The 13,946-nt window shown below is 42.2% G+C and overlaps 1 protein-coding gene across 4 annotated transcripts in view; it reads left to right on the top strand.

Annotated features, from left to right (window-relative positions):
• The window catches only part of LOC117422313 (golgin subfamily A member 2), a 76,179-nt gene that overhangs the window by 42,025 nt on the left and 20,208 nt on the right, over nucleotides 1-13,946 (top strand). For all 4 annotated transcript variants that reach the window (XM_058987131.1, XM_058987132.1, XM_058987130.1 and 1 more), the window contains 3 exons: nucleotides 116-229; nucleotides 7,468-7,692; nucleotides 10,518-10,617. In XM_058987131.1, the coding sequence (XP_058843114.1) occupies nucleotides 116-229; nucleotides 7,468-7,692; nucleotides 10,518-10,617 (439 nt within the window). The remainder of the gene's footprint in view (nucleotides 1-115; nucleotides 230-7,467; nucleotides 7,693-10,517; nucleotides 10,618-13,946) is intronic.

Genomic DNA, 13,946 nt, shown 5'->3' with positions numbered 1-13,946 from the left:
AAAGAAAGATCTAAGCCATCTCGGATGGCTTTGAAGTAGCTAGTGTAAACGGGGTACATTTATTGTTAAATGTTAGTGCTATGCAGTTTTACTGAGAGTGCTGTGTTCCCTGCAGACCAATGAGAACATGGAGCTGACCAATGGGCTGCAGTCAGAGCAGCATGTGAAGAAGGAGGTGGCCAAGAAGATGGGGCAGCTGCAGGAGGATCTGCACCAAGTGAAGGAACAGGTGGGTTGTGACTCCATTCTTCCACCTAGACCGTGACTGTACTGGTGGTGTCTGAAGAGCTGTGCACCAGCCCAGAGATTTATCAAAATGTGAAGATGTTCTTTTGCATAGATTCTGGGGATATGTGAAGGAATATATGTGTGAATTTTGCAATCTTCTATTTTTAAATGTGTTTATAATCAAGTAATTATATTTCCCACTTAAATACAATTAGCATTCTTTTTGAGGTTAAGTTGCCTTTAACTGCAAGGAGTCTGGAATGTACAATTAAAGCATGGGTAGTTAATTCAACTGCTGTAACGCTTCTGATGCATTGAGTTAATTGCTACTTACTCCATCTATCATTAGAAGATTTGGTTACACCTACACCTCCTTGACTAGTATCTTAGATACTGTAGCACAGTTAATATGGAGTGTCTTTTAAGAAGCTTGCTGTGGTTCAATGAAAATTTAAATGTGACGGTTGTAAATTGGAGTGTAGATGGAAGGAATGCATGTTCATTACTTTGCATGGAAAAGCCATCCAGTAAAATATAGGAAGGCTCTGGCATTGGCTAGATCATCATATTATTCTAATTTTAATTGAAACCAACAAAAACAATCCTGATTTTATTTTTGCTTCCCAAGATAAATTAGTCAGTAAGGGATGCGCGACTATGACAAAGGGGCAGTTCTCAGTAAAAATGTTTTTTTTTTTTTTTATAAAAGGATAGAACATTTTAAATACATAAATAATTTTTATTATTATTTGTTTCTTAGCAGCTGCCCTTATCCAGGGCGACTTACAATTGTTACAAGATAACACCATTTTTTTCATACAATTACATTATTTTTTACACATTAATTTTACATACAATTACCCATTTATACAGTTGGGTTTTTACTGGAGCAATCAAGGTAAAGTACCTTGCTCAAGGGTACAACAGCAGTGCCCCCCACCTGGGATTGAACCCATGACCCTCTGGTGTAGAGTCCAGCTGACAGCTAATTAGTCCAAGTTCTTACCTTTCAAATAAGCCGTTGACGATCACTCTAGGACTTGTAGAACCGGAGAAATGATGTTTGAAGTGGCGAGTGTGAGTGAAACTGCAGTGAACAGAGCCGAAATGGTGGTTTCCATGTATGGGGCGACAAGTATAAAAATAAAAAGCACTAATGTTTTAAAAAGTGTTTTTTCCTGGATTTAATGTAATCGCATATTTAACCAAAAAAAAGTCCAGATTTAGCAAAATACATAAATGTTAACAAACACATTTTTAAGTCTGAGTATAGGCAGCACTGCAGCATACAATGCCAAATCAAACGCATTAATGGGTGTGGGCTGGCCTGTTAGCTTCAGATAACTGGTATTATTATTATTTTTATTATTATTATTATTATTATTATTATTATTATTATTATTATTATTATTATTATTGTGTGGTGTTTTTTTTTGAAAACCCATATTTATTTAATTTATTTTCTTAGATTTAATTGCTGAACGATAATGTTTTTCAGATTTATCTGTTAGGTAAATGGTGAATCGCCAAGTAAAAAAAAAAAAAAATGTACAATGTATTTTTTCACAGATTTATGTTAGAAATGTTAGCTAAATGTTGATTTGCCAAGTTTAATAACAAAATTTTAAATTCACAGATTTGTTAGAAACCCAGATTTAACATGTCGGCTAAATGTTCACTCTAAGAGTTTATATGTTAAATGTTGAATTTGTGATACGCTTATGCTTATAAGACTTCAGCAGTGAATATTGTCATAACCCTGGTTCCTGAAATAGAAATGTAACCATTACCGTATGGATGTTTACCTTTTAAAGACCCCAAACCTGAATAGATTAGATTATATCAAAGCTGCGCGCCACTGCCTGTTATGCTCCCCCCCCCCCCCCCACCCCCTGCTACAAGGCTATGCCAAAGGCTGCCTTGAGCATTACCATACGGAACACCAGTAGCAAGTAGCTAGGGCTAAAAAATGGAGGCAGAGACTTGCCTCTATTATGTTGTATGTTGACCCAGAAGCCACCCTCAATACTTGAGTTCCAAAGCCAGGGTTTTGGGGATCCATGATATTCAGTCGATGGAACCTTGTAAGGTATGGGGAGTAGCCCACACCGCAGCATTGCAAAAGTCTTGACAGATGCACCCTGGAATGCAGCCCATGAAATTGCAATGCCCCTGGTGGAATGGGCAGTGAGCTTTTCTGGAGGGGCCAAGTTTGCTCGCTCATAGGCAATCCTGACTGTGTCTGTTATCCATTTAGATAGCCTCTGCTTAGACAGGGTTTGACCATGGGACTTCGCCCCGTAACAGACAAAAAACTGTTCAGACTGCCTCCAATATAATACGCTAGTGCACACACAGGGCAAAGCGTATGGAGCTGTCGCACCCTGTCAGTCTGGAAAAGAGGCGGAAGGAAAGCATTCCAATTCCACAGACTGGTTGACATGGAATGTTGATATAATTTTAGGTAAAGGTTTTGCAATCGAAAAATGCTTGCATCCCACTCACCCGCTTAGTGGATGAGATTGCAAACAAGAAAGTTGATTTTTAAGCAGTTTTAAAAAAATCAGCTCAACTGAATGCAAGGGCTCAACTGGAGGCTTCATGAGTGCTTCAAGCACCAAATTAAGCCTCCAGCGAGGAACAATATCCTTCATAGGCGACCGAAGCCACCAAGCTCCTTTCAAAAATTGCCCCACCAGGAAGTAAGCTCCTGGGGAGACTGAGTCAATTTTGACATGGCAAGCTGAAATAGCTTCCAGATATACCTTTTTAGAGGGGGTTTTCCCCTCGTCAAACAGGTCCTGCAAAAATTGCAGTGTAACTGCCATGGGACAGGTCGTGGGGTCAAAACCCCCGAGGCAGGCACCACGTCTGAAAAACGCCCCACTTGTACCGGTACTGGGAACGCCTGGACGCTGCTCAGCAATCTGCAGGTGTCAATACCCCTGTTGGAAAGTCCCAGACAGCTCAAATCCAGCCGTTCAAGGGCCAGACCCAGAGCTGTCGGCTCGATGGATCAGGATGCCACAATGTCCCCTGCGCATGACAGAGCAGGTTGTAGCGTTTGGGCAGGCTCCATGGCTAGCTGCTCAGGAGCTGCATCAGAGCTGAAAAAGAGGCCAGTAGGGATAGCACCCTGGCCCGGTCCTGCCTGATTTTCTCCAGACACAGTGGGAGCATGGTGAGCGGTGGGAAAGTATACAGCAGCTGCCTCGGCCACTGGTGTGCCAAGGCATCTATCACCAGTGGGTGCCCTGCTCCTGTTATGGAGAACCAGAGGGGACCGTGGGTCGATTCCTGGGAGGCACAGAGATCTATCTCTGCTCTCCTGAACCTCTCCCAAATGAGGCTCACCACCGCGGGGTGAAGCCTCCATTCTGAGGTGCTGGGAGCTCCCCTTGTACTGTACTGACCTGGCACGAAGGCACAGAACCGCTACTGAACCGCAGCACCGTTCTGGTACCGCTCCGTTCCATCTCGGTTACATACAGTGCCTTCCATAAGTATTCACCCCCCCTAGGAGGCTGTGTGGTCCAGTGATTAAAGAAAAGGGCTTGTAACCAGGAGGTCCCCGGTTCAAATCCCACCTCAGCCACTGACTCATTGTGTGACCCTGAGCAAGTAACTTGGACTTTTCCACATTTTGTAGTGTTACAACCTGGAATTAAAATGGATTTAATTAGGATTTTTTGTCACTGATCTACACAAAATAGTCCATAATGTCGAAGTGGGGAAAAAAATCTACATATTTTTCAAAATGATTTGCAAATAAAAGACTTGTCTTGATTGCATAAGTATTCACCCCCTTTGCTGTGACACCCCTAAATAAGCTCTGGTGCAACCAATTGCCTTCAGAAGTCACATAATTAGTTGAATGGAGTCCACCTGTGTGCAATTAGTGTCACATGATCTCAGATTAAATACACCTGTTTCTGGAAGGCCCCAGAGTTTGTTAGAGAGCATATCTAAACAAACAGCATCATGAAGACCAAGGAGCTATCAATACAAGTCCGGGATAAAGTTCTGGAGAAGCACCAATCAGGGTTGGGTTATAAAAAAATATCCCAAACTTTAAACATCCCCCGGAGCACCGTTAAATCCATTATTTAAAAATGGAAAGAATGTGGCACAACCGCGACTCTGCCTAGAGAAGGCCGTCCACCAAAACTCAGTGACCAGGTAAGGAGGGCATTAGTCAGAGAAGCAACCAAGAGGCCAATGGTAACTCTGAAGGAGCTGGAGAGATCCACAGCTGAGATGGGAGAAACCGTCCATGGGACAACTATAACCCGGACGCTCCACAAAGCTGGGCTTTGAAAGCTATTGCTGAAAAAAAACCATATCAAATCCTGTTTGGATTTTGCCAAAAGGCATGTGGGAGACACAGCAAACATATGGAAAAAGGTTCTCTGGTCTGATGAGACCAAAATTGAACTTTTTGGCCAGGAGTGGTTTAAAAACAAGAACCTGAATGTCTTAGAATGGCCCAGTCAAAGCCCAGACCTCAATCCGATTGAGAATCTGTGGCAAGACTTGAAAATTGCTGTTCACCAACAGTCCCCATCCAACTTGACAGAGCTTGAGCAATTTTGCCAAGAAGAATGGGCAAAAATTGCAGGATCCAGATGTGCAAACTGGTAGAGACTTACCCAAAAAGACTCACAGCTGTAATTGCTGCCAAAGGTGCTTCAAACAAGTAGACTCGGGGGTGAATACTTATGCAACCAACAAATGTCTTTTTTTTGTTTAATTAACTTTTGTGTCACAATAAAAAATATTTTGCACATTCAAAGTGTTAAGTATGTTGTGTAAATCAAATGGTGAAAATCCCAATTAAATCCATTTTAATTCCAGGTTGTAACACTATAAAATGTGGAAAAGTCCAAGGAGGGTGAATACTTATGCAAGGCACTGTACTGTACCGACTCGGTGCAAAGTCACAGACCCGGTCCCCACTGTACCTATTCAATTATTTCACCACAAGTCCTTCAAACGCTCATCTATAACCCATGAATGCTTGTTTCAGAACTTTGCAATAATCAATTTTTAAAGATGACAAAAAAGAAATAAGAGGTCAGCAGTACCTCTGTAGCCCTGTGACAAATCACTTGCATAGAGACCCTCATCTCTCCCTACACCCCCACTCGACCTCTCCGCTCCGCCTGCACTAGAAGACTAGCTCTACCACCGCTACGCTCCCCTGCCTCCAAAGCCCGCTCCTTCTCCACCCTTGCTCCGCAATGGTGGAATGACCTTCCTACAGATGTCAGGACTGCCCAGTCCCTGACCACATTCCGGCGCCTCCTTAAGACTCACCTCTTCAAAGAGCACCTGTAGAACTCCTCTGTTTGTATCCTGGGACACTATCACCCTTCATGTAAATGTGCTTTATTTTGCTCTTATCAGCCCCTATTTTACTGCATTTTAATCCTGTACTTCAGAATACTGTAATCTGTCAAGTGTTTAACCTGTAGTACTTTGTATTTAATCACATCCTGATGTAACTATCACTATTTAATCATATCCTGATGTAACTATCACTATTACCTGCTGTATTATTGAATTGTGGTTTGTCAAACTTGTACTTTACTTGAACAAAAGTTATTGTATTTCTTGCTCTTATTGTATTACTTGTATTGTAACGCTTGAAATGTTTTGCTTACGATTGTAAGTCGCCCTGGATAAGGGCGTCTGCTAAGAAATAAATAATAATAATAATAATAATAATAATATAAAGATTACACATTTTATGGTTTTAGTTTTATGGATTTATTTATTTATATGGTTTCTCTTGGTTTAAACGCAAACTATTTGCTAATATTTTACCCAGTAACCGAAAACAACATAAATGTGTGGTGTTCATGTTTGTATATTTATAAGCCCACCAAAGCTCAGTTTGTTAACTAGTGTCCCACAAGGGGTTTCAGCCCTTCAAAGATGAGGCCATTTTCGATACTTTCATCCTGAAGTCTTTTTGTGGGGTCATTAAATCAGACAGTAAAGGTAGGTAGACAGTAGCGGAGCTGCATACAGAAGGTCAGTTACATTATGAGTACACCTAAGCAATTTGAAAGTGATATTTCTTCTACTTTAGAAGGACCTCGCACTTAAAAATCACTCAGGAATTTGACAATTGAACATTTTTTCAATTAAGGCCCCCAGCAACACAGAAATACTAAAGCGGTGGTACTTATTTTGCATGAATTCTACAGAAGACCTGGCTATATGTACAGAAGCATTCATATGGCTACTGCATTCTAAATTTCATTTTTAGAACAAAATCTAAATCTTGAGACGGGGATTTTCCTGAATTTTGGTTGATTTGACATGGAATGACCCTGTTTTTTTTTTGTTTTGTGTGTGTGTGTGTGTGAAGCGCCTTGGGATCCTTGTGATGAAATTGTTGTTGTAAAAGATTGTACAGTTATCAATGCATTTGTGCTGCATATTTGGTCCAATGCTGCACATTAGTGATCATTTAGATAAAACATCTGGGGTTATACTAAACTCGTAAAGCAGATTTAAACATAAAATAAACATCCTAGGGGCTCCCGAGTGGCTTATCCGGTAAAGGCACTCTGCGTGGAGTGCAGGATGCACCCTATAGCCTGGAGGTCGCCGGTTCGAGTCCAGGCTATTCCACTGCTGGCTGTGGACGGGAGTTCCCAGAGGGCGGCACACAATTGGCCGAGTGCCGCTCGCAGTAGGGAGGGCTTAGGTTGGCCAGAGTGTCCTCGGCTCACCGCGCACCAGTGACCCCCTGTTGACTGGCCGGGCGCCTGCAGGCCTGCCTACAAGCGGTGCAGAACTGCATGGTGCTCAGACGCTGTAACTCTGGGGTAGCTGCATGGCGGAGCTGCAATGAATAGAAGCGATGGGTGACGGCACATGTTTCAGAGGACGTGTGTGTTCGTCTTCGTCTCTCCCTAGTCGCGGGGGTTGCAGCAGTGAGCCAGGCTTACGAATTGGGAATTTCAAATTGTGGAGAAAATGGGGTAAAATACAATTGCCGATTCCAAATTAAAATAAATAAATAAAAATAAACATCATGCCTTAAAAAAAAAAAAAAAAAAAAAGTTGATACTTTGCTAATTATCTAAATAATCAAAGCAGTGATCTATAGATTAGGCTAATCAAAACATTAGAAACCTTGCAAACTGCTCGTCCAAATTTCCTACCTGTGCTGTGGGACCAGGAGCTGAAGTGTAGTAACCAGTGTGCTTGTCTCTGTATCCCCAGATGGAAGTCAAAGTGCAGGAGGCCACAACTCTCCTGGAGCAGAGGGATCAGTATTTCACACACCTGCAGCAGTACACAGCTGCCTACCAGCAGCTGGTGGCTGAGAGAGAGGAATTGCACAAGCAGTACCTGCTTCAGACACAGCTGATGGACCGGCTGCAGCATGAAGAGGTCCAGGGCAAGGTGCAGCTGCAGGTCACCCAGAAAGAGCTGAATCAGGCCAAGGTGGGGCTCATTCTCTCTGTGAGGAAGGGGTTACTCGCTGCTCCTCTGTGCTTCGCTGGAGCTATGCTGATTTTTATAACGGGTAGATTCTTAGATGCATCCCAATCCAGTTCCTAGATTGGTGTTGAAATACTGACCAGCATTCATCTTTCCCCAACATTAGTATCCACCAGACAGTTCTCTTTACTAAAAGCTTTGGTTGTACCTATGTTGTATGTTTATAAACATTACCCAACACAGAAATTGATTTAAAAGCTGTGACATTGACATATATGTGTGTATGTATGTGTAGTTGGCAAAAATAGATTGAACTATTGCCCTGACATCCTTACACCACCAGGCTATAGTCTCAGTCTGTCATGTGATTGGTTCACGTCACTGTCAGCCTGCCCCTTTTCAACGGAACACGCTTCTCCCCTGCACTCACAACATGAGAAAATGGCTGAACATCAATTCTGTGATTTACCAGAAAATTAATTACAAAACATAATACAAAAGAAAGGTGCTCCAAACACTAAAATGGTGATTAAAATGTCACTGTCACTGTTTTCTGACTTGACGATGTAAACAAATATGAAGGCCGGGATATAAACTGGATTATGCAGCAGTCAGCAAGCCGAATGGAGAGCTGTATGCCAAAAAAACTTTTATACCTACTGTATGCAGTATGAACTTCAAAAACATTTTCTCTTTATTTATTTATTTATTTATTTATTTATTTATTTACTTATTTACTTACTTAAGCTGTATCAGCTATATTTAAACAAAATATGTAAGTCAATATTTATTTATGTATCCGCTATATTTAAACAAAATATATAAAGTCAATTATAGCCCCCTGTCGGTAAAAATAGCCTTCCCTTAAGTCAATAATATTCTACTATAGCCCTCCTCTCCAGTCCATTTATCTCTCTGTCTCTCTCTATTTATATATCTATCACAGTAGAACCTCATTTATCCGCAACTTCAATTATACGCGGCTCCCTGGCGTTTGATCTCATTGCCAATGCAGACTTACTGCCTGCAGCCCACACACATAACGAAGCATACATCAGTCTAAAACAGGGTGAGTAGAAAGTAAGTTTACCACATCTATGCACCTTATTTTGATATAGTAAACTTACTTCCTAATCGCCCTGTGTACATACATATGGGTACAGTGGTTTGCAGAAGTATTCACCCCCTTGCAAAGTTTTCACATTTTGTTTGCACCTGAGCGTACTCCACGACGCTTTCAAATTAGACTTTACATGTAGAATCTACACAAACTACTCCACATTGATAGTTAAAAAATGCATATAGAATATAAATAAGATTTAAAGAGAAAAACAGATTAATCTCAGTTGCATAAGTATTCAACCCCTTGCTACTGCAGCCCTAAATCAGCTCACATGCAAATGATTTGTTTGAAAGGTCACAAAATTAGTGAAATGGTGTCAGTCTGTGTGTACTCAAAGTGGTTTAACTTGTAGATAATTTCCCTCAGGTATATAAAGACTTTCAAGCTGCAACTCACACAGTGATCCAGTATAGCAACCATGAAGACCAAGAAGCTTTCGAAACAAGTCAGGGATAAAGTGGTAGAGAGGCACAGAGCAGGAGAAGGGTACAAGAAAATTTCAAAGATGCTGATTATCCCTCAGCACAGTGAAGTCCATCATTAAGAAGTGGAAGATGCATCATACCATCCAGACACTACCCAAATCAGGTCACCCTCCCAAACTGAGCAGCTGGGCAAGCAGGAAACTGGTTTGGGAAGTCACTCTGTAGCCAACAATGACCTTGAGAGATCTGAAAAGTTCTGTGTCTGAGATGGGAGTCAGTGTTCACACATCAACAGTAAGCCGGTCCCTACACAAAGCTGGCCTGTATGGACGGGTGGCAAGAAAGAAGCTATTACTCAAAAAGCCTCATCTTAAAGCATGTATGGAGTTTGCGAAAAAGCATGTAGATGATACTGCAGACATGGAAAAAGGTTTTGTGGTCAGACGAGACAAAAATTGAACTTTTCGGTCTAAATTCCAAGCGTTACGTCTGGCGCAAGCCCAACACTGCACATCACCCAGTCAACACCATCCCAACTGTCAAGCATGGTGGTGGCAGCATCATGTTGTGGGGATGCGTCTCTTCAGCAGGGACTGGGAAGCTTGTCAGGATAGAGGGAAGAATGGATGGTGCAAAGTATAGGCAAATCCTTAAGGAAAACCTGTTTGTGTCAGCCAAGACTGAAACTGGGAGGAAATCAGCAGGACAATGACCCAAAGCACAATGCCAAAGCCACACTGGAGTGGTTGAACAAGAGGAGAATTAATGTTCTTTAGTCGCCCAGTCAAAGACCTGACTTGTATCCAATCGAAAATGTATGTTAAGACTTGAAGATCCCCAACAAACTTATCAGAACTGGAGCAATTTTCCCGTGAAGAATGGGCAAAAATTTCACCATCCTACTGTGCAAAGCTAGTAGAGACCTATCCAAAAAGACTTGTAGCAGTAATTGCTGCAAAAGGTGCTTCTACCAAGTACTGACTTGAGGTGCTGAATACTTATGCAACCAGTAAATTTCATTTTGTACATTTTTTAAATTTTGTGCAAGTTTTGCTGACATTTAACCTCCTACTCATATAACAGTGTTCAGTTTAACCACTACAGCTTTGAATAAAAAAAGTTTTTTGCAAAACTGTGTACACATTATTTGTAATTCAACAAAATGTGACATTACTGGTAGGGGGTGAACACTTTTGCAAACCACTGTACATACATGCATACATACATACATGTCAGCAGTGCAAGGGATAGAATGACTATCTAAGTTGTTTGTATTTCAGGAGAACCTGAGCCAATTGTTCAAAGAGAATGAGGAATTGAAAGCAGAGGTCCAAGAACTACATGCAAATACAGGGCTCAGCACATTGCCAAGAGATCAAGGTACATGCTTTTATATGATAGTAGTATTATTAGTCTGCATTCTCATTTCAAAAGTGAACTCTGACATATATCTACCATGTTACAACCTCTGTATAGCTTTAAACAAGAAATGCATAGTACTGTTTTGAATTACTCTATTTAAACTTGCAGTCTTGCAAAAAAATATGTTCTTAATTTCTTGTGCTTGACTGTAATGTATTTCATGTTCAAACTCTTGATGAGGCTATATCAAATATGTAATTTACTTTCATCTTTAAAAAAAAAAAAAAAAATATATATATATATATATATAATCTAAAATCTTACTTTAAATTAGATACTTTGAAATGGACATCACACACCAAGCAGAGGTTTACAGGGCAGTTCTCTTTCAAGTACAAAATGTAATGATTACCAAATGGGTATTAACCTCTTTAAGACCCGAAACCTGAATAAATATATCAAAGCTGCTCACAGAGCCTCTGTGTCACAGTCATGCCCGCCCCCGAGGGCATTTTTTCAAGAACTGATCTGACAGGAGAGCCCATTCAGATAAGTACTTGTTACTTTTTCTGTATAAAAAAAAAAATATATATATATAGAAAACATTTATTGTGTTTTACACAAATCATATGTAATATTACAAATAATCGATGTATTAGTTTTACTAAATACACGTGTTTGTGTACTACAGCCTGTTTGTTACATCCCGCTGTGGCCTTGTGCCTCGCGTGAAGCCGGAAGCTTGAGTCGGCACACGTGTAGTGAGAGCAGCTGCTCCGAGTGCAGATTGGCAGCAGGATGACGTGCTCTCACTCGCTGCCTCTGAGGAGGTTAGCAAACAGGAGCTGGCGTTCCCATCTGAGGACGTGGAGTCAGACAGCACGGCCCCTGTGGTTAAGCTCTCCCTGTCAGCAGAGCTTGTGCCATTGATCAAGAGGGCCACTGAAGGCTTGCAGGTGCCCTGGTCTACAGAAGGCAAGGCAGGAAAGCTTCTCAGACCCTACCGTTGGGTCTCCTGCACATGCGCCCTCTGCAAGCCTTGTTCAACAGTGTGGTTTTTCAGCCTGCGTTGAACCGCAACCGCCTATTGACAAGAGTTGTCTAAAGGCATGTCTTGGTGGAAACAGCCTGCATAGTTTGCAAGGTTTTTGCTCCGGGCACACTAGAACCTCCTCTCACTGCGGGCAGTAGGGTATTCAGCCCTAACGCAGCTCCTGAGCGGCCAGCCGTGGAGATTGCCCAAGCACAGCGTCAGGTGCAAGGGAGCTTATGGCACCCCAACCCATCGACTCTGCAGCTCTGGGTCTGGCCCCCTGAACGGCTGAATTTGAGCCGCCTGGGTCTGGCCACTTAAGGTTGTACTGACACTGCTTACTGTTACTACTGCGTTCACTACTACATAGTGCAGAGTCTGTTCTGCCATGCCTGGGTTTCATGCATGTGTTTCTTGCAAGGGCAAGTTGCCTCTAGAAGACGGACATGTTAACCCTTAGCGGTCCATTTATTCAGTGCGTCTCAGGCGCGTCAAGTCCAATTTATTTTCACACGCACAGTATATTTTAGACGCACTGTTGAAAAGTATTTTTTTTCACAGTAAAAACAGGTTTAAAAGGCACTGCATATCAACAGGACACTCAGTACTGCATCTCCAGCCCCATCCCACCCCTTGTTCACTGTATTTTTCACATACCTCTTCATAGTAGTGCATACCGATAAATCATCTCCTGATCACTCGTTTTATCACCAAACTCAATAATTATTATTATTATTTCTTTCTTAGCAGACGCCCTTATCCAGGGCGACTTAGTCATAAACAAAAATACATTTCAAGAATCACAGTACAAGTAATAATACAATTAAGAGCAAGATAAAAATACAATGACTTTGGTTCTAGCAAGTACAAGTATGACAAAATACGATTCAATAACGGAGCAGATAAGTGTCAGTGATAGTTACATCAGGATATAATTAAATACAAAATACTACAGATTAAATAACACGTGACAGATTACAGTACTCTAAAGTACAAGATTAGTAAAATAGGGGGCAGATAAGAGCAAGTAAAGCGCATTTAATAATGCGATCCAAGTCATTATTTTATTACTATAACATCTAAAAAAAGCTCTGCAAATGTCTGTGATATTCTTTGAGCGCTGGATGCAGAAACAGCTATCTTGTTTGTGTATGTCCGTATTATCTATGTGGTGCTGGGGCTATCTGTATTCGTGAGATACGCCCCCTTTTTTTTTTCCCCCTTCGGCTTCTCTCAATTCCTATCAGTCTCACTCGGCCATTGAATGGTTTTCTCGGCTTTTTCCGGAGAAAAAACGACTAGAGACCTGTGTTTTACATCTTTTTGATGATGTCGGACAGGGTCCGGAAAGGGAAAATTGCAATGTCGGACCAAGTCCGACATAGGACCGCAAAGGGTTAAGTGCATTGTCTGTCTAGGTCCTGAGCACTCTCAGGAGGCTCTGATTGATCGCACTTTGTGTGATTTCTGTGCCCCTTCACCAAGCATACGCTGGACTTATCGGCTGGTCCGTCATTCCAGGAAACACTCCCTCACATCCGCTCAGCGCTCAGTCAGTGAGGCTGGACCCTCCCCCCATGGCTCTGTGTCAAAGGAGGGGGAGCGTCACAGTCGAAGGAGTCCAGTATGAGAAGTCATGCCCCTCGTCTTCCTTCCCCTCCTCCTCCTCATCTTCCTCCCCCAGTTCTCCCACTCCTTCTCCCCCTCCAAAATGGAAGATAAAGAAAGCTTGCTGTTCACGTTCGGCAGGTAGGGAGCAGATAGATAAGATCTGGGAGGTCCTGTCACAACAGCAGGTTATTGTTACAGAACTGCTGCAGGAGCGCACAATAGCTCCGGTACCACCGGTCTCGTCTCACCTGCTCCTGTGCAGGCAAGGGCAAGTGATCTAAGGGGTGATGCATTGTATTGTCACCTCTGAGGAGGATCATGAACAGGATATAGCGTTCCCATCTGATGGTACAGACTCTAACAGCGCCCAACTTTTTTTATCGGAAGAGCTTATGCCCCTGATACAGCGGGCTATTGTAGTTTTGCAGCTGACGGTGCAAGATTCTGACTTCGCAACAGCTGTTGTAGCTCAGCAGGCCAGGCATCTGGTTCAACATGGTGAACCCATGGGACTACCATGTCCTTGCGTCAGCTTGGGTATACTTCACCCATTTGTAATGGTTATATTCCCTTCTTGAAAGGGAACGTTAGGTTATCATAACCCTGGTTCCCTGATATAGGAATATTAACCATTAACTTCAGGGTCACGGCGTTCATGGTCACAATCCTCGAAGGAAAATGGCATTGCTGTCGGTGCACGCAG

Source organism: Acipenser ruthenus, chromosome 15 (assembly GCF_902713425.1).
Source record: "Acipenser ruthenus chromosome 15, fAciRut3.2 maternal haplotype, whole genome shotgun sequence".
NCBI classification, from domain to species: domain Eukaryota; kingdom Metazoa; phylum Chordata; class Actinopteri; order Acipenseriformes; family Acipenseridae; genus Acipenser; species Acipenser ruthenus.
This window is presented reverse-complemented; position numbering and strand designations above follow the sequence as displayed.